General features: G+C 23.4%; 1 protein-coding gene across 2 annotated transcripts in view; it reads left to right on the top strand.

Annotated features, from left to right (window-relative positions):
- The window catches only part of Pect (phosphoethanolamine cytidylyltransferase), a 45,293-nt gene extending 19,727 nt beyond the window's left edge, over positions 1-25,566 (top strand). The window contains exons 2-7 of one of the 2 annotated variants that reach the window (XM_075293347.1): positions 12,133-12,383; positions 12,453-12,519; positions 18,612-18,724; positions 19,706-19,896; positions 19,965-20,150; positions 24,257-25,566. In XM_075293347.1, the coding sequence (XP_075149462.1) occupies positions 12,133-12,383; positions 12,453-12,519; positions 18,612-18,724; positions 19,706-19,896; positions 19,965-20,150; positions 24,257-24,574 (1,126 nt within the window). In that variant the 3' untranslated portion in view covers positions 24,575-25,566. The remainder of the gene's footprint in view (positions 1-12,132; positions 12,384-12,452; positions 12,520-18,611; positions 18,725-19,705; positions 19,897-19,964; positions 20,151-24,256) is intronic. The other variant, XM_075293348.1, reaches the window with a different exon arrangement.
- Positions 25,567-27,007: the final 1,441 nt, after the last annotated feature.

The following is a 27,007-nucleotide window of genomic DNA, read 5'->3' as shown; positions in this document are numbered from 1 at the left end:
CTAGAGGTATCTTCGGACCATAAAGAGGTGTGCCAAAAATGGTCAGTATCGGCCCATGTTTTGGTAAAGCCCCCATATAGACCGATCTCCCGATTTTATTTCTTGCTCTTATAGAATTCGTAGTTTTTATCCAATTTGCCTGAAATTGGTAATCTAGAGGTTTCGGACCATAAAAAACTGTGCCAAAAATGGTGAGTATCGGTTCATGTTTTGGTATAGCCCCCATATAGACCGATCTCCCGATTTGGGGTCTTTGGCTTCTAGAATTCGTAGTTTTTATCCAATTTGCCTGAAATTAGAAATCTAGAGGTATTTTCGGACCATAAAGAGGTGTGCCAAAAATGGTCAGTATCGGCCCATGTTTTGGTAAAGCCCCCATATAGACCGATCTCCCGATTTTATTTCTTGCTCTTATAGAATTCGTAGTTTTTATCCAATTTGCCTGAAATTGGAAATCTAGAGGTATTTTAGGACAATCAAGAAATGTTCCAAAAACGGTGAGTAACGGTTCATGTTTTGGTATAGCCCCCATACAGACCGATCTCCCGATTTAACTCCTTGGGTTTCTAGAAACCGTAGTTTTTATCCGATTTGCGCGAAATTGTAAATATTCTGGGATTTTAAGCTCACAAACACGGGTATCGAATTAGATTTTTATCGGTCCATTTGGTAAGGCCGATTTCACTTCTTGAGGGTATAGAAGGTGCACTGATCATTAAATTTTTTTTTCAATGTAAAATTTACAGATTTTACTTCTCGGGTGAAAATCTACAGATTTAAGATTTAAAATCAAGGCATTATTTTATAATTTTTTGCACACTTTCAAGAGATGTTAATGATAATTTAGTAAAATTTTACTCTTCATTTATGTATAATTTTTTTGTTTTCTTAGTTCATTTAACGGAAGTAAACAAAAAAATATTAAAGTGAAGAAAACTCTCATATTAGGGAAATTTAAAAAAAAAAATAATAATATAGAACAAAAATGAAGTAAATAAATAAGTTATTATAATTAAAGCTACATACTTAAAATACAGCTATTGTTAAGAAAAAAAAAAAAAACATTGTAAAAAAGGGCACAAATATAATGTTAAATGTTTGCCCTTTTTTTAATTATGTTGTTATCGAAAGTCTTATTTTTATATCATTTTGTATAACCTTCTAATTAAAGGTATGAATTGTAATTAAACTTAACATGATTTCAAATGTTATTACTTTTAAGTGTTTTTAATTCAAGCACTTCTCTTGCGATTGACTACAATAATGCCGGGTGGTTACTTAAAAGGTCTTTTAAATATTTTATTATATTTAAGCAAGACTTTGTGAAATCCCCCAACAATAAAACCTCATTTTTAATATTTTCAATTATTGTTTTTATTATTATTATTTTGTTTTATTGTCTTGTCGTTTTTTTTTTACATTTTTCCCCCATGGGTTTAAATTGAAACGAACTTTGGACCACATCATATGTTTTCTGGTTCATGTTTGTTTCTTCTCCCTCTCTCTCACTCGCTTGTTCTTTTTTTTCGCATACGCGTCGTTTTATTTGAATATGTTCATATTGTTGTTTTTGTATTTATAATATGTACATATTTTTATTTATACAATATATGCATGGATGTATGTGCTCACACCCATTCATAGTCTGCCAGTTGCTATCGCTTAAGACCTTTTGTATAACAAGAACAGAAATGAGAGCGGATAATGCGGTCAGTGGCTGATAGTCTAGTGGTATACGTTGCTGCTTCTTATTACAGAGGTTATGGGTTCAATACCTGACGCGGGTGAATTCAATATGAAGTTTGAAGAAAGCTTGCACTTGAAATTTAACTGAAGAAAACAACTTTCTTTGTCAAACACATGGAAGAGAGTTGTCAGTTAAAAACTAAAAAGTGCTAGAGAAAATTGGTTTTCAATTTGCAACTATTGGCTACGCTAACATTTACTAGTCAGTATACTAACGAAAACTATATTTTTTTAGAAAAAAAAAAATAATTTTTCTATAAATTAATAATTACAATGAATACCACATACAAGAATTTTTTCTAAGAGCATTGCCTCTCATGCCTTAAAGGCAATTTTATGAAATTGAGGTTTAATCGATAGTTTAAGGATTTAATTAGCTGTGATTTTAATTAACAATTCGATGTTTTTTACTGTGCATATTTTATTATTATTATTATTATTATTATTATTTTGAAAATTTGAATTAATTTATTAGACATAAAATAATGCAAAATTTCCCTTTCATAAAAAGTTTAATGGTCGGTTATAGCTTTTACCGTTAGATTTTGACTTTTCTATCACATTCCCACAAAACAACAACAAAGAATTTAATGAAGAGAATAATGGATAATAGAGATGATTTTCAAGAGAATATTCTATGAGCAATCAGCGGACCAAAATTCGAACCTAGCGGATCATTTTTTCAAATTAAATTTATATCATTCAAAAGTTAAAATTTGTCGAAAATTTTACTTCGATACGAAAGTTTAGTCAAAATTTAATTTCTATAGAAAATTTTGTCAAAATATTATTTCCATAGAAAATTTTGTCAAAATTTTATTTCTATAGAAAATTTTGTCAACATTTTATTTTTATAGAAAATTATTGTAAAAACTTTATTTCTATAGAACATTTTTGTAAAAATTTTATATGTATAGAAAATTTTGTCAAAATTTTATTTCTATTGAAAATTCTATTTCCATAGAGAATTTTGTCAAAAATTTATTTCTATAGAAAATTTTGTCAACAATTTATTTCTAAAGAAAAATTTTGTCAAAATTTTATTTCTAAAGAAAATTTTGTTAAAATTTTATTTCTAAAGAAAATTTTGTCAAAATTTTATTTCTAAAGAAAATTTTGTCAAAATTTTATATCTGTAGAAAATTTTGTCAAAATTTTATTTCTATAGAAAATTTTGTCAAAATTTAATATCTTATTTTGTCAAAATTTTATTATTTATTTCTATAGAAAAAATTGTCAAATTTTATTTCTAAAAAAAAAATTTGTCAAAATTTTATTTCTAAAGAAAATTTTGTCAAAATTTTATATCTGTAGAAAATTTTGTCAAAATTTTATTTCTATAGAAAATTTTGTCAAAATTTAATATCTAATTTTGTTAAAATTTTATTATTTATTTCTATAGAAAAAATTGTCAAATTTTATTTCTAAAGAAAATCTTGTCAAAACTTTATATCTGTAGAAAATTTTGTCAAAATTTTATTTCTATAGAAAATTTTGTCAAAATTTTATTTCTATAGAAAATTTTGTCAAAATTTTATTTCTATAGAAAATTTTGTAAACATTTTATTTTTATAGAAAATTTTGTAAAATTTTTATATCTAATTTTGTCAAAATTTTATTTCTATAGAAAATTTTGTCAAAATTTTATTGCTATAGAAAATTTTGTCAAAATTTTATTTCTATAGAAAATTTTGTCAAAAATGTATTTCTATAGAAAATTTTGTCAAAATTTTATTTCTATAGAAAATTTTGTCAAAATTTTATTTCTATAGAAAATTTTGTCAAAATTTTGTGTCTATAGAAAAATGTGTCAAAATTTTATTTCTATAGAAAATTTTGTTAAAATTTTATTTCTATAGAAAATTTTGGTTAAATTTTATTTCTATTGAAAATTTAGCCAAAATTTTATTTCTATAGAGAATTTTGTCAAAATTTTATTTCTATTGAAAATTTTGTCAAAATTCTATTTCCATAGAAAAATTTGTAAAAATTTTATTTCTATAGAAAATTTTGTAAAAATTTTATTTCTATAGAAAATTTTGTAAAAATTTTGTTTCTATAGAAAATTTTTGTAAAAATTTTATTTTTATTGAAAATTTTGTCAAAATTTTATTTCTATAGAAAATTTTGTCAAAATTTTATTTCTATAGGACATTTTGTCAAAATTTTATTTCTATAGAAAATTTTGTCAAAATTTTATTTCTATAGAAAATTGTGTCAACATTTTATTACTATAGAAAATTTTGTCAAAAAGTTATTTCTATAGAAAATTTTGTCAAAAAGTTATTTCTATAGAAAATTTTGTCAAAGTTTTATTTCTATAGAAAATTTTGTCAAAATGTTGTTTCTGTAGAAAAATTTGTCAAAATTTTATTTCTATAGAAAATTTTGTTAAAATTTTATTTCTATAGAAAATTTTGTTAAAATTTTATTTCCATAGAAAATTTTGTCAAAATTTTATTTCTTTAGAAAATTTTGTCAAAATTTTATTTCTATAGAAAATTTTGTCAAAATTTTATTTCTATTGAAAATTTTGTCAAAATTTTATTTTTAAAGAAAATTTTGTCAAAATTTTATTTCTGTAGAAAATTTTGTCAAAATTTTATATCTGTAGAAAATTTTGTCAAAATTTTATTTCTATAGAAAATTTTGTCAAAATTTTATATCTAATTTTGTCAAAATTTTATTTTTATAGAAAATTTTGTCAAATATTTCTTATTTTATTTCTATAGAAAAAATTGTCAAATTTTATTTCTAAAGAAAATCTTGTCAAAATTTTATACCTGTAGAAAATTTTGTCAAAATTTTATTTCTATAGAAAATTATGTAAAAATGTTATATCTGTAGAATATTTTGTCAAAATTTTATTTCTATAGAAAATTTTGTCAAAATTACAAAAAATTCTCAATCTTTTATTTCTATAGAAAATTTTGTTAAAATTTTATTTTTATAGAATATTGTGTCAAAATTTTATTTTTATAGACATTTTTGTCAAAATTTTATGTCTATAGAAAATTTTGTCAAAATTTTATGTCAATAGAAAATTTTGTCAAAATTTTATGTCTATAGAAAACTTTGAAAAATTACCGATTTGAGGAAAATAGACCAAAATCAACCAAATTCCATTTGGTCCGACCTTTGGATCAAATTTAAAAATTAATAATTTTTTGGACCAATTGTGGTCCGATCAGACTAAAATGGCAACCATGTGAACAATATGCTCACAAGAGAAAAAAAGAGAAACATGAGAAAGGAGATGGTGAAGCAGAGAGTATAAAAAGACGAGAGTATAAAGAGGACGAAAAATATAAAAACACAAGAGGGCGGAAATTTCTCTTCTACAAAAACAAAAAATGACAAGCGTATAGATGTCGCACAATGCCTGCAGCTTTGGTATTACCGACTTTGCGGTCGAAGCGCTGTTTTGATAAATTGTTTATAAAGGCATCGGCAGTTTCGTAAAGCTGGCAGAGAACTGAACTGGGTTACGCCGGCACAAACTGTATGAGATTTGAGAGAAGCGCCAACAAAAACTGCATGATATTAGAGAAATTTTCCTCATGACTGCCACCTACTGACGCTGTTTCGCTTCACAGTTTCGTCCTCTTGTCATTTTATTCTTTCTGGGTGAAGTACATGCAGGGATGCCAATTTTGCCGATTTATCAGCATTTTGACGATTTTTGATTAAAAACTAGCATCGCAAAAATAATTACATAGTTTTTCGACAAAATCAAGAAAATTTATTAGACGCCATCAATTTTTTCACTTCTTGAAGAAAATTTTATAGTTAATAAATTGCAGTTAAAATTTGCCAAAATGTCTTTACCATTTGTGGTAAAATTTACAAATTGTATGAAATTGCACTTCAGGTGCAACTTTTTTAGTTTATTTAATTAACAAACACAAAAATTCAAGAATACTTTCTCATACTTTGGAGTAATGTTAACTAAAACTTAATAAATTCCATGAACTAAAAATAGATTTAAATTGGCTTTAAGTGTCCTGAAGGGTTCACTGTTTTTTTGAGTGTGTAGATTTTTCATAGGAATATAGCAATAAAAACAAATTCATAAATCCCATCAAAACTACTGAATATCATATTATTGGCCCCCCAATTGTTATCAATAAATGTCTTTGATTAGAATTTATTGATGTGCAATTTTGTCCATTTCAAAAAAATAGATATGAATAACACGTTTTGCAATGTTTTATTATCTACAAAAACAAACAAAAAATGTCATATAATTTCTTTTTATTTTATAACATCATTAACTGTACAATATGGATTCTAATGCCATTAGGAAATTTATTAAAAATTTTATAAATGTCATATATATAAAATGGGCTTTATATTAAAATGTATACAGAAGCTAGTAATTAATCACATTGAATTGATTTCCATATTAAGAAAATGAAATTTTAATAGATTATGTTCATTGAATTACAAAAATATATAAATATTTTCTCCGAATTGCGATCAGCGAAATTTGTTTGTCTTGATAAAATTATGTTTATTGTTTATAGTAAACACAAACAAAATAACTTTTGGATTCAATTGGATCAATTAATTTTGTGATCCAATTAATTTTAATTGAAATGTCTTCAAGACACAGAACAAATTTTCACCAAAATATTTCCAATAAAAATTTTAATTGAATTTTCAAAAATATTCAATTAATCTAATTTATTGTTTCAACAATTTTTTAATTAAAACAAAAATCAATCATAATAATTATTAGTATTCATTAATTTTATAATTGACTATGATGTCTGATAGTATCATTTCTGTGATTGAAGACATTTCAATTAAAAATTGTTTGGATCAATTAATTTTGTGATTGAATCCAAAAATTATTTTTTTGTTGTGTATCAATCAACAAACTCAATTAAATTAAAATAATCGATACTATTAATTTTTGTGATTGATTTTTATTTTAAATCAATGAAATTTTTGATTTAAATTTTTTTGAAAATTCAATTGAAATTTTAATTGGAAATATTTTGGTGAAAATTTTTTCTGTGTAATAGTTAACAAACAAGGCCTAATAAAACAGTAGAGCACCGACTGAAAAGAATATCAAACACAATTTAAAAGGGCTTTTAAGGCTTTAAGGAACAGTTGCTTCCTTAGGAAGGCATCGTTTGCTTCAAAATCTTACAACCGAGGTTTAAATAAATATTATTTAAGGGATTTTTTTGTTTTTGAGTGTTTATAAAAATTTGTGTGTGAGCAAATAGTTTGAGCAAAACAGTTTTTTTTATTTTTAAAAAATTTTTTGTGAAATTTTCAATTAAAATTATTGTGAATATTTTTTGGCCTATGGAGGAGGAGGTTTAGTAAGCTTCACAATGTCCCCCTTTTAGACTCACTAGATTTATTTTAATGAAATGTAATGTTTTAATGTTCCATTTTTTTTTAAATTTATAAAATTAATTTCGTTTCGGAAATCCACTAAACTTGATAAACAAAAACTAATTTGTCACTTATAGGTGATGATTTGTTCCAATAATTTTTTCTGTGGATTTTTCGATCTTCCTGAAATTTCTTAAATAGCAGCAATTGAATCGATTTTGACAACGACGGTTACAATAATATGAGTGATTCAACGCCATAAATTCAATTAAAATATGTAAATAATATTAACTATTCCAATGAACTTTGGACATAAACGTAATACAATTCCATCAAGTAAACAAATTATGGTGGTCGTTTGTTGAACTATTAGGTTTCAAATTATCTTTACACGTGGAAACAAAATAAAATAGACGAGTAGTTAACTGAATTGAAAATATTGTTTTATGACGGCAAATCATTTTGACAAAATTTTCTATAGAAATAAATTCTTGACAAAATTTGCTATAGAAATAAAATTTTGACATAATTTTCTATAGAAATAAAATTTTGACAAAATTTTCTATAGAAATAAAATTTTGACAAAATTTTCTATATAAATAAAATTTTGACAAAATTTTCTATAGAAATAAAATTTTGACAAAATTTTCTATAGAAATAAAATTTTGACAAAATTTTCTATAGAAATAAAATTTTGACAAAATTTTCTATAGAAATAAAATTATGACAAAATTTTCTATAAAAATAAAATTTTTATAAAATTTTCTATAGAAATAAAATTTTGGCAAAATTTTCTATAAAAATAAAATTTTGACAAAATTTTCTATAGAAATAAAATTTTGACAAAATTTTCTATAGAAATAAAATTTTGACAAAATTTTCTATAGAAATAAAATTTTGACAAAAAATTTTCTATAGAAATAAAATTTTGACAAAATTTTATATAGAAATCAAATTTTGACAAAATTTACTATAGAAATAAAATTTTGACAAAATTTACTATAGAAATAAAATTTTGACAAAATTTTCTATGGAAATAAAATTTTGACAAAATTTTCTATGGAAATAAAATTTTGACAAAATTTGCTATAGAAATAAAATTTTGACAAAATCTTCTATGTAAATAAAATTTTGACAAAATTTTCTATAGAAACAAAATTTTGACAAAATTTTCTATAGAAATACAATTTTGACAAAATTTTCTATATAAATAAAATTTTGACAAAATTTTCTATAGAAATAAAATTTTGCAAAATTTTCTATAGAAATAAAATTTTGCAAAATTTTCTATAGAAATAAAATTTTGACGAAATTTTCTATAGAAATACAATTTTGACAAAATTTTCTATTGAAACAAAATTTTGACAAAATTTTCTATAGAAATACAATTTTGACACAATTTTCTATAGAAATACAATTTTGACTAAATTTTCTATAGAAATAAAATTTTGACAAAATTTTCTATAGAAATAAAATTTTGACAAAATTTTCTATAGAAATAAAATTTTGACAAAATTTTCTATAGAAATAAAATTTTGACAAAATGTTATATAGAAATAAAATTTTGACAAAATTTACTATAGAAATAAAATGTTGACAAAACTTACTATAGAAATAAAATTTTGACAAAAAATTTTCTATAGAAATAAAATGTTGACAAAATTTTCTATAGAAATAAAATTGTTACAAAATTTTCTATAGAAATAAAATTTTGATATAATTTTCTATAGAAATACAATTTTGATAGAATTTTGACAAAATTTTCTATAGAAATAAAATTTTGACAACATTTTCTATAGAAATAAAATTTTAACAAAATTTTCTATAGAAATAAAATTGTTACAAAATTTTCTATAGAAATAAAATTTTGACAAAATTTTCTATAGAAATAAAATTTTGACAAAATTTACTATATAAATAAAATTTTGACAAAATTTTCGATAGGAATAAAATTTTGACAAAATTTTCTATAGAAATAAAATTTTTACAAAATGTTCTATAGCAATGAAATTTTGACATTTTTTTATAGGAATAAAATTTTGACAACATTTTTTCATAGGAATAAAATTTTGACAAAGTTTTCTATAGAAATAAAATGTTGACAAAATTTACTATAGAAATAAAATTTTGACAAAATTTTCTATAGAAATAAAATTTTTAATTTTTTTTATAGAAATAAAATTTTGACAACATTTTCTATAGAAATAAAATTTTGACCAAATTTTCTATAGAAATAAAATTTTAACAAAATTTTCTATAGAAATAAAATTTTGACAAAATTTTGTATAGAAATAAAATTTTGACAAAATTGTCTATAGAAATAAAATTTTGAATTTTTTTTTATAGAAATAAAATTTTGACAACATTTTCTATAGAAATAAAATTTTGACCAAATTTTCTATAGAAATAAAATTTTGACAAAATTTTCTATAGAAATAAAATTTTGACAAAATTTACTATAGAAATAAAATTTTGACAAAATTTTCTATGGAAATAAAATTTTGACAAAATTTTCTATGGAAATAAAATTTTGACAAAATTTTCTATGGAAATAAAGTTTTTACAAAATTTTATATATAAATAAAATTTTGACAAAATTTTCTATAGAAATAAAATTTTGACAAGATTTTCTACAGTCAATTTTCTATATAATGCATTTGTGATGATAGAATTTTCTATAGAAATAAAATTTTGACAAAATTTTTTATAGAAATAAAATTTTGACAAAATTTTTTATAGAAATAAAATTTTGACAAAAGTTTCTATAGAAATACAATTTTGACAAAATTTTCTATAGAAACAAAATTTTGACAAAATTTTCTATAGAAATACAATTTTGACAAAATTTTCTATATAAATAAAATTTTGACAAAATTTTCTATAGAAATAAAATTTTGACAAAATTTTCTATAGAAATAAAATTTTGACAAAATTTTCTATAGAAATAAAATGTTGACAAAATTTTCTATAGAAATAAAATTTTGACAAAATTTTCTGTAGAAATAGAATTTTGACAAAATTTGCTATAGAAATAAAATTTTAACAAAATTTTCTATAGAAATACAATTTTGACATAATTTTCTATAGAAATAAAATTTTGACAAAATTTTCTATAGAAATAAAATTTTAACAAAATTTTCTATAGAAATAAAATTTAGACAAAATTTTCTATAGAAATAAAATTTTGACAAAATTTTCTATAGAAATAAAATCTTGACAAAATTTTCTATAGAAATAAAATGTTAACAAAATTTTCTATAGAAATAAAATTTTGACAAAATTTTCTATAGAAATAAAATTTTGACAAAATTTTCTATAGAAATAAAATTTTGACAAAATTTTCTATAGAAATAAAATTTTGACAAAATTTTCTATAGAAATAAAATTTTGACAAAATTTTCTATAGAAATAAAATTTTTACAAAATATTCTATAGCAATGAAATTTTGACATTTTTTTATAGGAATAAAATTTTGACAACATTTTTTCATAGGAATAAAATTTTGACAAAATTTTCTATAGAAATAAAATGTTGACAAAATTTACTATAGAAATAAAATTTTGACAAAATTTTCTATAGAAATAAAATTTTTAAAATTTTTTTTTATAGAAATAAAATTTTGACAAAATTTTCTATAGAAATAAAATTTTGACAAAATTTACTATAGAAATAAAATTTTGACAAAACTTTCTATAGAAATAAAATTTTGACAAAATTTTCTATAGAAATAAAATTTTGACAAAATTTTTGTATAGGAATAAAATTGTGACACAATTTTCTATAGAAATAAAATTTTGACAAAATTTTCTATAGAAATAAAATTTTGATAGAATTTACTATAGACATAAAATTTTGACAAAATTTTCTATAGAAAAAAGTTTGATAAAATTTCTTATTTGAAAGATAATTCAGTAAAAAATTGGTCACACTTAATATTAGTTACCCTGTGTATATAACGAGAAGACGAAATTTAAGACTGTGGTTATTATTTTGACCAATATACGTATTTGAGCAGTTCGTTCTGATTATAATGCATTTTCGGATTGAATATAAACTTCTGCTCGTCAAAACTAAATGCTAATCAATCAAAAAAAGAAAAAATGTCAAACATTTATAAGTCGTCTCTTCTGCTTCTATATGTTATAGCATAGACTAATTAATTCGCTTTGTTTTCTATATATATGTACAAATGTACGGAATAAAATTGAATTCTAATTGAACATTGCACAATTCAATGAAATCGATTTTTTTGTAATCCTCTACCTGTTTGTCATTCCATTCTGCATTTTTTATTTGCTAATTAAAACTACAATTAAAATTGGGGAGTCTTTCAATTGTTAACGTAAAACAAGGAAACAAGAATTTCACATTAAATTTTATACTTTTGTTATTAGAAATTCAATGCTTGTTTTTAAGTGCCCACATGTTGAAAAACAACTTTCTTGTTATAGACAACGATCTTAGAATGGCTTACTTGACAACCAAAATCACAATTTTATGGAAAAAACGGAAAGAGCATCTAGTGCAGCTTTTTGGGTTTGCTTGGTTGCATATGGCAAACTCCACAATCATGTCAATTTTTTTTTTTTAATTTCTTTGTTTAGTATTTTACATTCAATTGCAATTATTTATCTGTAGATGAAAGGTTTCCGCCTCTTATATTTTCTATATACATAGAAAAGAAATGAAGAAAAAATGTCATCAATGTTATCTGTTTGACTCCGGCAACAACCATGATGTTCCAAAACAGAATGTTACAATGAACTTTTTTTTTCTTAACATGGAACCACATCCGCAATTTTCCCTAAAATAAATAAGAAAACAAAACATTTCATAAAAATGTTACCATCAAATCATAAAGAAGGCGACATTAATTAATTGCTAAAAACCAAATCACAAAACAGGAAAACAGATGCACAGATACATACTCAAGATAATAATTTTTAATAGTATTTGGATTATTAATGATTTATACACGAATGCATAATTACTATCTAATATTAACATTTTTTTTCAAATTTTTAATTGCAGTTATGATATGGTCCATTTTGGTCATGCCAACTCATTAAGACAAGCCAAAGCTCTTGGCGATAAAGTGATTGTTGGCATCCATACAGATGAGGAAATTACTAAGCACAAAGGTCCACCTGTTTTCACAGAACAAGAACGTGTCAAAATGGTCAAAGGTATTAAATGGGTCGATGAGGTGGTATTGGGTGCCCCATATGTAACAACATTGGAGGTACTAGATGAACACAACTGTGATTTCTGCGTACATGGAGGTTTGTGTTTTGTTTTCTCCCCTTTTTAATATCGTTCCAATTTAAATGTTGTATATTGTTTTTATTTAGATGATATTACAATGACCGCTGAGGGCGTTGACACATATCACTTAGTAAAGAAGGCCAATAGATATAAGTAAGTATGACTAATTTCAAGGTTTTCATTACACATTTAAGTATAACGTTTTTTTATAGAGCAATATAATAATATATACACCGAAAAAAATTTCACCAAAAAATATTTCTACAGTGATTAAAGACATTTCAATTAAAATTAATTGGATCAATCAATTAACCCTTTGTAGCTGATGTTGTAGTCTTACAGGCACCGCAAAATAAATTTTCATGCGTATCTTCCTTAAGTACGAAGCATCGATCTCTCCGTCACTCATAAATATGTATTTTTATTTAAAATTTGTTAGATTAGTTTGCTTAATAACTATATGTTTTTATGGAAAATATGGCCAACAACTTTTTGATCAGAAATGTTAACATTCGATATCAGTTTAGAAATTTATACCACCTCAGCTACAGAGGGTTAATTTTGTGATTGAATCCAAACATTTTTTTTTGTGTGTAGTGAAGCTATCAGAGGTTAATTTGAGGGATTTGAGAAAATCTTACAAAAATTATTCACTTTTTAGTGTCCGCTTTTCCGAATGTATGATGTTTTAGTGGATCATTCCGATGGAAAAACTAAACACAAAAATCATTTTTATAGAAAATTTTAACAAAAAAAAAAAAAATTAAAAATTTGAAAAAAAAACTATTGTAGATTAAACAAAATAATTTCTTTAAACTTATAACAAAATTTCTGTAAGAAATTTTACCAATAATTAATTTCTATAGAAAATTAATTAAAAAATCAAAAAGTATTTTTTTGGTGTACTGAAGCTATCAGAGGTTAATTTGAGGGATTTGAGAAAATCTTACGAAAATTATTCACTTTTTAGAAGTGTCCGCTTTTCCGAATGTATGATGTTTTAGTGGATCATTCCTATGGAAAAATTTAACAAAATCAATTTTTATAGAAAATTTTAACAATAATTAAATTTAAAAAAAAATAAAAAAAAATCATTTCTATTGTAAATTTAAACAAAATAATTTCTTTAAAATATTATGGCAACATATGATTTTTAGAAAAAATTATAACAAACTTTCTATAAGAAATTTTACCAACATTTAATTTCTACAGAAAATTAATTAAAAAAATTAAAACGTATTTTTTTGTGTGTAGTGAAGCTATCAGAGGTTAATTAGAGGGATTTGAGAACATCTCATGAAACTTGTTCACTTTTTAGAAGTGTCCGCTTTTACGAATGTATGATGTTTTAGTGGATCACTCCTATGGAAAAATTTAACAAAATTAATTTTTATAGAAAATTTTACCCAAATTAATTTAAAAAAAAAAATTAAAAAAAAATCATTTTTATTGTAAATTTAAACAAAATAATTTCCTTAAAATATTGTGGCAAAATATGATTTTTAGAGAAAATTATAACAAACTTTCTGTAAGAAATTTTACCAATAATTAATTTCTATAGAAAATTAATTAAAAAATCAAAACGTATTTTTTTGTGTGTAGTGAAGATATCAGAGGTTAATTAGAGGGATTTGAGAACATCTCATGAAACTTGTTCACTTTTTAGAAGTGTCCGCTTTTACGAATGTATGATGTTTTAGTGGATCATTCCTATGGAAAAATTTAACAAAATTAATTTTTATAGAAAATTTTACCCAAATTAATTTTTTAAAAAAAATTAAAAAAAAAATCATTTTTATTGTAAATGTAAACAAAATAATTTCCTTAAAATATTGTGGCAAAATATGATTTTTAGAGAAAATTATAACAAACTTTCTGTAAGAAATTTTACCAATAATTAATTTCTATAGAAAATTAATTAAAAAATCAAAACGTATTTTTTTGTGTGTATTGAAGATATCAGAGGTTAATTTGAGGGATTTCAGAAAATCTTAAGAAAATTGTTCACTTTTTAGAAGTGTGCTTTTCCGAATGTATGATATTTTATTGGATCATTCCTATGGAAAAATCAATTTTTATAGAAAATTTTAACAAAAATTTTAATTTTAATTTTAACAAAAAATTTAAATTGACCGTTATGTGGCTTCAAATAACATTATGAAAATAAAAATAAATAAAAGATGGGTATTAAGTTCGAGTTTAGCCGCTAAAATCGTAATTTTTTCACGATTACTTTTCTTTAATAATCCATTTTAAGGAATACAAACTTTGTGAAAATTTGCTTTGGGATATTCCCCATCAAGTTATAATGAAATCTGCAACAAATATGTATAATTTTATAACTTTTTTTTACTGATTTCACTTTAGTGAAAATTAGCGGCTAAACTCGAACTTAATACTCACCTAAATAAATAAAAATTAAGTTAAAAAAAATAATTTCTATTGTAAATGTAAACAAAATAATTTCCTTAAAATATTGTGGCAAAATATGATTTTTAGAGAAAATTATAACAAACTTTCTATAAGATATGTTACCAACATTTAATTTCTATAGAAAATTAAAAAAATAATATTCTTGGAATTTTGTCAAAATTTGTTTGCTATATAGGGAATTTTCTCAAAATATCTATGCTATGTAAATTTTTATTTTTATGCTATAGGCAATTGCTCCCATTTTTCTTGATATAGGAAATTCCATCCAAATTTTTTTGATATAAGAAAATTTTGTCAAGTTTCTTTGCTTTAGACAATTCTGCAATAATCTACTTGCTTCTCAAAATATATATGTTAAGCTATGCGATATTTTGTCAAAATGTTAATATTACAGGGAATTGTCCAAATTTGTTTCGCCTCAAAAATTTTATGGTATGAGAAATTTTGTCAATTTGGTTTAGTCTACGAAAATTCGTTTACTCTGGTTTAGGAAATCTTATCAATTTTTTTTGTTGTCGAAAATTATCTTAAAAATTTTTGCTATAAGTAAAATTGTTCAAAATTTGTTTTTATAGAAAATTCTTTTAAAGTAGTGATATTGGATATTTTGTCATAATTTCTTTATTTTAGAAATTTTATCGAAAGTTTTCTGTAATAGGAAATTTTGTCAAAATTTCTTTGAGTTAGGAAATTTTATCAAAAGTTCTTCTTTATGAAAAATTTTCTCAAAAATTCTTTGCTATAAGAAATTTTTTCAAAATTTTTATGCTATAGACAGTTTTTTCAAAATTTTTCCGCTTTAGGAAATTTTTTCAAAAGATTTTTTTTATCAAAAGATTATTTGTCAATTTTTTTTATGATTAGAAAGTTTTATTCAAAGTTCTTTCTTAATATTTTGTTTCAAAAATGATTCGCTAAAAAAATTTTGTCAACATTTCCTTGGTTTAGGGAATTTTATCAAAATTTCTTTTGTTATAGAAAGTTGTCTTATTTATTTATTTACATTAAATTACAATAAATATAAAGAAAATTAAGCACTAGCAACTAAGGCTATCGGCTTAGAGAAAGTTGTCTTAAAAAAATCTTTGCTATAAGAAATTTTGTCAAATTTCTTTGCGATAGAAAAATTGATCAACATTTCTATTCTATAAAAATCGAAGTTGTGATATTGGAAATGCTGTAAAAATTTCTTTGCTTTAGGAATATTTATCAAAAGATTTGAGATAGGAAATTTTGTCAAAAATTCTTTAAGTTAGAAAATTTTACCAAAAGTTCTTTGTTTTATAGAAGATTTTCTTCGCTATAAGATAAAAATCTTATAGCGAAGAAAATTGTTATAGAATTTTTTTTTTTCAAAATTGCTGAGAAATGTAAACATTTTTCTGTTTTAAGAAAATTTATCAAAAGAATTTTTGCGTTAGGATCGTTTGTCAAAATTTCTTTGCTTGGAAAATTTTTGTCAAAATTTCTTTTTTTTTTATATTTTATCCTAAGTTCTTCATTGTGGACTTTTTTTCAAAAATGATTCGCTAAAAGAAATTTTGACAAAATTTCCTTGGTTTAGAAAATCTTATCAAAATTTATTTGTTATAGAAAATTATCTTAAAAAATCTTCGCTATAAAGAACACTCAAATTTCTTTGCGATAGGAAAATTGATCAAAATTTCTATTCTATAGAAAATTCTATCAAAGTTGTGTGAAAATGTTGTTAAAATGTCTTTGCTTTAGGAAATTTTATGAAATGTTATTTGTAATAGGAAATTTTGTGAAACATTTTTTGAGTTAGGAAATTTTACCAAAAGTTCTTTGTTGTGGAAAATTTTCTTCAATTTTTATGCTATGGAAAATTTTGTCAAAATTGTTGAGAAATGTCAAAATTTTTCTGTTTTAAGAAATTTTATCAAAAGAATTTATGGATTTTTTTTTTAAAATGATTCGCTAAAAGAAATTTGTCCAAAATTTCCTTGGTTTAGAAAATCATATCAAAATTTCTTTGTTATCGAGAATTTTCTTAAAAAATCTTCGCTATAGAAATATTGTCAAATTTCTTTACGATAAGAAAATTGATCAAAATTTCTATTCTACACATAAAAAAAATATTTTTTGTCTTCAATCACGAACGTTATTGATCCAATTAATTTTTTAATTGAAATGTCTTCAATCACAGAGATGATAGAGGGGTTGTTATGGATCGTGGGCTTAATTTTAATGATCTTATTAATTCGATGGTGAGTAAGGCATCTGGAGTTCTAGGATTCATAAAGCGTTGGGCGAAAGAGTTCTCGGACCCTTATGTTACCAAGAGGCTTTTTACTGCTCTAGTTAGACCCATTCTGGAGTATGGCTCTATCATGTGGGATCCTCAGTATGATGTTTACATTGATAGGATATAATCGGTTCAGAAGCAGTTCTTGTTGTTCGCTTTGAGACATCTTCATTGGAACAGTGATTTTGTTCTTCCTCCTTACACTTCTAGATTGAGGCTAATTCATTTGCCTACTCTTAGGAGCCGACGGGCGATGTTGAGCTCCATGATGATGTATAGGTTAGTTAGTGGGGATATTCCATGCTCGGAATTGATATCTAGGATTAGGATAAATATTCCTTTTAGGCATCTAGGAATTACCAGTTCCTTTTCATTGATTTTCAACGCTTCTGTGGAGCCTATTCGTGGGATGTGCATTAATTTTTATTCAATCTATCATCTAGTTGACACTAACTTAAGTATTGATGTAATGAAGTCCAGAATTTTAGCATATTTGGATAACTAATACATTTTTTTTGAATAACCTAGCATTTGGTCTTGTGATGTACTATATCCGGCTGATGAGTCCTTCTCTGTAGCTGGTTACATCCCTCTGCCTCCACCCCGCCATAGCCGAATCATGGTGTGTACGCTATCCCTATGTTATGGGGACGAGGCCCTCACGGTCGGAAGGGGCGGGAAAGTGGGCGATTAAAAAAAAATAATTGATACTATGAATTTTTGTGACTGATGATTTTTGTTTCAATTAAAAAATTTGTCTATTCAATAAAATTTTTCATTGAATTTTTTTTAAAACTCAAGATTTAATTGGAAAAATTTTGGAAATTTTTTTTCTGTGTATAGAAAATTCTATGAAAGTTGTGATATAGGAAGTGTCGAATATTTCTTCGCTTTCCCAAATTTTGTCAAAATTTCTTTGAGTTAGGAAATTTTATCAAAAGTTCTTTGTTATGCCAAATTTTCTAAAAAATTCTTCGCTTTTGTCAAAATTTTTATGCTATAGCAAATTTTGTCAAAATTGTTAGGAAATGTTAAATTTTTTCTACTTTAGAATATCTTGAGAAACTTTTTGTCAAAATTTTTTTAGGAAATTTTATTCAAAGTTTTTTGTTATGGTTTTTTTTTTAATGTTTTGTAAAAATAAATTTTGCTTTTTTTCAAATTTAGAATTTTGTCAAATTTCCTTTGCTTTAGGGAATTTTATCAAAATTTCTATGCTTTAGAGATTTTTTTCAAAATTTCTTTGCTTTAGGAAATTTTGTAAAAAATTATTTTCTTTTTCAGAAGATCTTTGTTATGGAAATTTTCTCAAAAATAGAATATATATATATAGAATTAATTTGCTATAGAAAATTTTGCAAATATCTCTTTCCTATAGGATATTTTAATAAATTTTTTAATATAGCATTTTTTTTTTTTAAATTTTCTTTGCTATACGAAATTTTATCAAAATTTATTGCCTCTATAAAATGTTGTCTCACTATCATTTCTATAAAAAAAATTGATAAAAATCATTATTTGTAATAAATTATTTTTCTTTTTTTAGGGAAGTCAAACGCACAGCTGGAGTATCTACAACAGATTTAGTGGGTCGCATGTTGCTATTAACCAGAAATCATTTTCACCAAGGCTCAGCCGAGTATGCCATCGAAAAAGAAGGTATGGACCATATACACATTTTGTTAGCTCATATTTAGCTTATATTTGATTTTGCGGCTTTGTATATATTTAAATAGTTAATGCATATATATATTCGTAGTGCTATTTTTATGTAGCCTGTTTAAGGTAACTTAAAATTTTTGTTTTGCATAAAATTGGTACTGCTTTAAAAAATTAATAGCAACCATTTTATTAATTATAATTTTTTACGAAATAAACGTTTCGTTTATTGCATGCTGCACATTGGCATTTCGAAATTTTATTTCGAAAACAAAAAAAAAAAAGTTCTAAGTATAAACGTTTTATGAAAAAGAAAAGAAAAAATCTTATACAGAGAAAAAAAAATGGCACAAAAGAATAATGCTTGACCAATACCAACAATGTTTGCCTTAAATCATCCATCTCATGCTTTTGCTTCGTTTGTTTTTACATTTTTTTCCACATTTCCTAATTCGTTCAAAATTATATTTCCTGTTCATATTGTGTTGTCTTATCTAAATAGGACTACAACTAATTTTAACAATTTATGTTTTTCTTCTTTTTTTCTTTTTATTCTATGTCTAACCACAACCTCACAAAAAAACAAAACAATCTCTCCCTAATATCCTAACCTGCCAAAATTTCCAATCAAATCCTTGTACCCATTGCTCTTGCCTTGTATAACTGTTATACAAATGTGATGTAAAAAAACAAAACTGTGTGAATCAATTGTATGCGCGCACTTCCTAAAAATATGCAACGTGTAATATGCAAACAACAAATCATTGCCTAAAACTATGCTAAATGAAACTAATGTAAATTATTTCTTTATGGTGTCTGGTTTTGCTGTCGTTTTTTATTATTATTATTTTTGGTTCTTTTTATTTTGTTTTGTATTTCCTTTATTCTCTCAATCCTCAACCTAACCACTAAACTTAAAATGTATTGAAAAAAAAAACGAACAAATGTTTTATGTACTATTTGTAAAAATAAAAATAAAAGAAAGAGTTATTTTTGATCATGTAGTAAATAAAAGCATACCAAAATCCAAATTATTATCATCAGGTTCTTCGAATATGGGTCAAGATTCAGCAGCCAAATCTCCCTGGACCGGTTGCAGTCAATTCCTACCCACCACCCAAAAGATAATACAGTTCAGCGATGGCAAAGCTCCCAAGCCAGGAGATAAAATTGTAAGAAATCATAAGGTTGAGGGTTTTTGACTAAAGTTATTAAATCCTTCATTCTTTTCATATTTCAGGTTTATGTTGCAGGCGCTTATGATTTGTTCCATGTAGGCCATTTAGATTTTTTGGAAAAAGCCCGCGAATTAGGTGATTACCTCATAGTTGGCCTTCATACAGATCCCGTTGTCAACTCATATAAGGGTAGTAATTATCCTATTATGAACCTGCATGAACGTGTTTTGAGTGTATTAGCCTGCAAGGTAAGTAAAACGATAAATATTTCGAATATTTTCTAAACATTTATAGAACGAGATTCCTAAGGACTTAAATCCACAGAAAAAATACTATCAAAATAATTCCAGTTAAAAAGTTAATTGAAGCTGAAATCTTTTTTAATTAAAAAATAAATTGCTACAATCAAATTTTTAATCAAACTAGAAATATTAAGTCAATTCGGTCAATGGTTGAAAAATTTTAACTTTTTTTTATTAAAAAATTAAATAACTTTTTAGCCAAACATGGAATACTGAGTCAGTTAAAAACATATTCATTTCATTTAAAAAATTAATTGACACAATTAACTTTTTAATCAACCTAGAAATATTAAGTCAACTAGGTCAATGGATGAAATTTCTTAAATAAAAAAATAATTGATACAATTAACTTTTTAGTCAAATTCGGAAGACTGAGTCGGTTAGAAAATTATTGATTTTTTATATTTTTAATAAAAAGCAATAATTGACACAACCAATTTTTTAAACAAGATAAAAACGCAAAGTCAATAAAGGAATATGATTGAAAATCAATTTTTTTCTTCAAACCAAGAACACAAAATTAGTTATGAAAAACTGAATGTATTTATTGAAAATCAAAAATTTTTTTGTGTGTCATTTAACAAATGACGTAACACGGTAGACACTCGAGCCAAAAATAATCTACCAAAATTTTGGAGAAAATTTTACCACAAAACTATAGAAAAATTTTAAATATTATTTCTATAGAAAATTTTTGTCCAAATTTTATTTCTATAGAAATTTTTTGTAAAAATTTTATTTCTATAGAAAATTTTCTAAAAATTTTATTTCTATAGAAAATTTTTATAAAAATTTTATTTCTATAGAAATTTTTTTATAAAAATTTTATTTCTATAGAAAATTTTTATACAAATTTTATTTCTATAGAAAATTTTGTAAAAAATTTATTTCTATAGAAAATTTTATAAAAATTTTATTTTTATAGAAAATTTTTATAAAAATTGTAATAACAAAACAAAACGAATGGAAAAAGAAGAGAAAGCACGCTCAACATAAACCCAGCCAACTGCATTCAAATCGATGATTTGACAGTGGCATAGGAAAAGAGATGTGTTTGTTTCGAATTTATTTCGGCATAAGCCGGCTATCATACAAAGCCTTTTTTTCGGAAGGTTCAAGTGTGGTTCATTGTTGGGTTTAATGAACTGCCTGAATTTATTCTGATAATTGGTTGATAGTTTTGCTGCAAGTAGAGGATGCTGATGAGGAATGTGGTAATTCCGAAACGTGCGTCCATCCACCCATCTTGCAGTCTATAGGGCTTTGCCCAAATAAATTTGACAAACATTCTTTTCCTCTGTTGGTTAAGCTACACTTGTGGTTTAGTCAATGTATGGTTTTAAGCTGAAATAAAAAAAGAACAACAAAATTTTATTTCTATAGAAAATTTTGTCAAAATTGTATTTCTATAGAAAATTTTGTCAAAATTGTATTTCTATAGAAAATTTTGTCAAAATTTTATTTCTGTAGAAAATTTTGTCAAACTTTCGTTTCTATGTTGTCAAAATTTTATATCTATAGAAAATTTTTGTAAAAATTTTATTTCGATAGAAAATTTTTGTAAAATTTTATTTCTATAGAAAATTTTGCTAAAAATATATTTCTATAGGAAATTTTGTTAAAATGTTATTTCTATAGAAAAATTTTGTAAAACTTTAATTTCTATAGAAAATGTTCGTTAAATGTTATTGCTATAGAAAATTTTGTAAAACTTGTATTTCTATAGAAAATTTTGGTTAAATTTTATTGTTATAGAAATTTTTTTATTGTTTTTTTTTTATTGTTATAGAAAAAAATGGTTTTAAGCTGAAATAAAAAAGAACAACAAAATTTTATTTCTATAGAAAATTTTGTCAAAATTGTATTTCTATAGAAAATTTTGTCAAAATTGTATTTCTATAGAAAATTTTGTCAAAATTTTATTTCTGTAGAAAATTTTGTCAAAATTGTATTTCTATAGAAAATTTTGTCAAAATTGTATATCTATAGAAAATTTTTGTAAAACTTTTATTTCTATAGAAAATTTTGTCAACATTTTATTTCTATAGAAAAAACTTTGTCAAAATTTTATTTCAATAGAAAATTTTGTCAAAATTGTATTTCTATAGAAAATTTTTGTAAAACTTTTATTTCTATAGAAAATTTTGTTAAAATATATTTCTATAGAAAATTTTGTTAAAATTTTATTTCTATAGAAAAATTTTGAAAAACTTGTATTTCTATAGAAAATTTTGGTTAAATTTTATTGTTATAGAAAATTTTGTTAACATTGTTTTTCTATAGAAAATTTTTTTAAAAATTGTAATTCTATAGAACATTTTGGCAACATTTTATTTCTATAGAAAATTTTTGTAAAAATTTTATTTCTATAGAAAGTTTTGTCAAAATTGTATATCTATAGAAAATTTTTGTAAAACTTTTATTTCTATAGAAAATTTTGTCAAAGTTTGTTTTTAATAGACATTTTATTTCTATAAAAAAAATTTGTTAAAATTTTATTCCTATAGGAAAATTTTGTCAAAATTTTATTTTTGTAGAAAATTTTGTCAAAATTTTATTTCTTTATAAAATTTTTGTAAAAATTTTATTTCTATAGAAGGTTAGGTTAGGTTAGGTGGCAGCCCGATGTATCAGGCTCACTTAGACTATTGAGTCCATTGTGATACCACATTGGTGAACTTCTCTCTTATCACTGAGTGCTGCCCGATTCCATGTTAAGCTGAATGACAAGGGACCTCCTTTTTATAGCCGAGTCCGAACGGCGTTCCACATTGCAGTGAAACTTTTTGGTGTTCGGTCCAAGCAGGAATCGAACCCACGAACTTGTGTGTGCAAGGCGGGCATGCTAACCATTGCACCACGATGGCTCCCATTTCTATAGAAAATTTTGTCAAAATTTTATTTCTATAGAAAATTTTTGTAAAAATTTTATTTCTATAGAATATTTTTTTAAAAATTGTAATTCTATAGAACATTTTGGCAACATTTTATTTTTATAGAAATTTTTTGTAAAAATTTTATTTTTATAGAAAATTTTTGTAAAACTTATTTCTATCGAACTTTGTCAAAATTTGTTTTCAATAGACATTTTATTTCTATAAAAAATTTGTCAAAATTTTATTTCTATAGGAAAATTATACAAAAATTTTATTTCTATAGAAAATTTTATAAAAATGTTATTTCTATAGAAAATTTTGTTAAAATTTTATTTCTATAGAAAATTTTTTAAAAATATATTTCTATAGAAAATTTTATTTCTATAAAACTTGCATTTCTATAGAAAATTAAATTTTAGAAGTTAAATTTTATTGCTATAGAAAATTTTGTTAAAATTTTATTTCTATAGAAAAATTACATAAATTATCTTTTATAGAAATAAAAATTTGTTAAAATTTTATTTCTATAGAAAATTTTGTCAAAATTTTATTTCTACAGAAAATTTTTGTAAAAATTTTATTTCTATAGAAAATGTTTGTAAAAATTTTATTTCTATCGAACTTTGTCAAAACTTGTTTTCAATAGACATTTTATTTCTATAGAAAATTTAGTCAAAATTAGGAAAATTTCTCAAACTTTTATTTCTATATAAAATTTTGTTAAAATTTTATCTGTGTTTTGTTGTCTATAGAAAATTTTGTAAAAATTTTGTTTCTATAGAAAACTGTGTCCAAATTTTATTTGTATACACATTTTTGTCAAACTTTTGTTTCTACAGAAAATTTTGTCAAAATTTTATTTCTATAGAAAATTTTGTTGAAATTTTATTTCTATAGAAAATTTTGTTAAAATTTTATTTCTATAGAAAATTTTGTCATCATTTTATTTCTATAGAAAATTTTGTCAAAATTTTATTTCTATAGAAAATTTTGTTAAAATTTTATTTCTATAGAAAATTTTGTTAAAATTTAATTTTTATAGAAAATTTTCTCAAAATTTTATTTCTATAGATTTTTTTTTGGCTTTCCTAGAGTCCATATCCACAGTTTATGGATATGACATATCATATATATGACACATTATATTTAATTTTTTTTTATTTTATTTTTTTACAGTATGTAAATGAAGTTGTTATCGGTGCCCCCTACTGTGTGACAGAAGATCTGCTAGATCATTTCAAAGTTGATGTTGTATGCCATGGACAGACACCAATCGCTCTAGAAGATGGTAAAATCGATCCCTATGCTATACCAAAGACACGTGGCATTTTCTGCTTAATCGATTCCAAAAATACAATGACCACAGAGCGTATTGTGGAACGTATCATATCACATCGCTTGGAATATGAGAGACGTAACAAGGCCAAAGAGAAGAAAGAAGTTGAGGCCTTCGAAGCACTGCAACGCGCAAAACAAACGCAAAAGGCTGGCTAATAATTAATGAAAATATGGATGACAATAAAACGTTGTTTTGATGATTATAGCGCGCGCCATATACACACATAGCTACTACATACTACATAATACCACACAGCAACAACAATACAAATCTCCAAAAAAACTACCAATTAGTTACTGCATATACATATAAATATATTTTAAACAATTTCCTCCTTTTGCCTCTAGCTTTAATATGAGGAGAGAAGAAGAATTTTCAGCTATCCACATACATTATTTGGAATATGTTAAATTTCTATAGGATTTTTAATTATCAGTTTTACTACTCCCACATGCATGTGATTCGGTAGAAGGAGGAATTGAAGAAATTTTATTTTTTATAATAGAAAGAATTAGTTTTTATTTTATGAATAATTATTTTGTTTTTGTATATCCCTTTATTAGTTCTTAAGTGTCTTTTTTTATTTATGTTATATTTTTTTATATGTATGTATACAAATAGGTTTGTTTCGTTTTGTTAATTAATTTTGATTTTTTGTACAATTTTTTTAACACCCTTCACTTTCCAAGGCCTCAAAATTTCTTTAAAAAAACAAACGAATATCGCCTGCGATATATTTGTATTCATGTTATATTTTTTTTGCATGTATTTTAATTTTTTATAAATTTTTTTTGCTTATTTATATAAATTTCTAAAGAACATAAATTATTGTTAATTCATTCTCTTTATTTACAAAGAGTAATATGAGGAATATTAAACACAAAAAAAATGAAAAATATAAACTTTGAAATGTATGGACACATTTTTGTGTCCCTATATAAAATACAATATAAATAAATATATTTTAGTTAGATATTTATATATATAGGTATATGATGATTAAACTGATATTGGCCTATTTAAAAATTATTATGTATATGTATCTGTTCTAGTACTAGTTCCTTTTCCCCCCATATGGATACGGAAGAGGTTGTAAAATTGTGGTAAACATAAACGGAAAAGATAATAAACAAAGAAATAATCTCTATTTTATTTGCTTCTATTATGTTTATTAAAATACATGCTGTAGCGTACATACCTAGAGATATCTCTTTGCCGCCTGTTTTTGCTTTTACAAGTGAATATAATTGCATTAAATTGAAATAAATTCTATGCTATAGATAAACTGTTGTACTATTATTTTCTCAAAGAATAAAATAAACAATAATAAGAATAGACAAATCTAAAATGTATTTAAGAAAAGAAAAAAAAAAAACACAATTTGTTTAGTTACAAAGAATCCTGTATTTTTTTCTTCATTTTTTTAACTAGAAATCAATTCTTGCTTTGAAAAAGAAAGAAAAAACAATAACTAAAACAAAAGTTTGTTTTATATTAGAATATTTATATGTAACATTTTATTTATTATATGTGTTAATAAACAAAATATATAATTTTATAAAAATGTTTCAATTTAGAAAAACCGAAATGGTTTAGGATTATGACTTCCCTATGAATATGGCGGCTCCACCAAAAAACTAATGAAAGTAGGTCCAATTCTGGAATGAATAAAACCCTCGCGAAGTCAGCTGAAAATGTACACTTTCGATTGGTCACAAGAACTCAAACGATGGCGATGTTAATGTTGTCGTCTGCCGTAACTGACGAAATAAAATTTTGACAAAATTTTCTATAGAAATAAAATTTTGACAAAATTTTCTATTGAAATAAATTTTATATAGAAATAAAATTTAGATAAAATATGTACAGAAACAAAATTTTGAAAAAATTTTCTTCGGAAATAAAATTTTGACAAAATTTTGTACGGAAATAAAATTTTGACAAAATTTTCGATAGAAATAAAATTTTGACGAAATTTTCTATAGAAATAAAATTTTGACAAAATTTTCTATAGAAATAAATTTTGAAAAAAATTTCTATAGAAATAAATTTTGACAAAATTTTCTATGAAATACAATTTTGACATTTTCTATGGAAATAAAATTTTGACAAAATTTTCTTTAGAAATAAAATTTTGACAAAATTTTCTTTAGAAATAAAATTTTAATAAAATTTTCTATAGAAATAAAATTTTGACAAAATTTTCTATAGAAATAGCATTTTGACAAAATTTTCTATGGAAATAAAATTTTGACAAAATTTTCTATAGAAATAAAATTTGGCAAAATTTTCTATGGAAATAAGATTTTGACAAAATTTTCGATAGAAATAAAATTTTGACAAAATTTTCTTTAGAAATAAAATTTTAATAAAATTTTCTATAGAAATAAAATTTTGACAAAATTTTCTATAGAAATAACATTTTGACAAAATTTTCTATGGAAATAAGATTTTGACAAAATTTTCGATAGAAATAAAATTTTGGCAAAATGTTCTATGGAAATAAAATTTAGACAAAATATGTATAGAAATAAAATTTTGACAAAATTTTCTATAGAAATATGATTTTGAGAAAATTTTCGATAGAA

This window comes from Haematobia irritans, chromosome 2 (genome assembly GCF_050003625.1).
Source record: "Haematobia irritans isolate KBUSLIRL chromosome 2, ASM5000362v1, whole genome shotgun sequence".
NCBI classification, from domain to species: domain Eukaryota; kingdom Metazoa; phylum Arthropoda; class Insecta; order Diptera; family Muscidae; genus Haematobia; species Haematobia irritans.
Note: the sequence above shows the minus strand (reverse complement) of the source record. Positions and strands in the feature narration are given on the sequence as shown.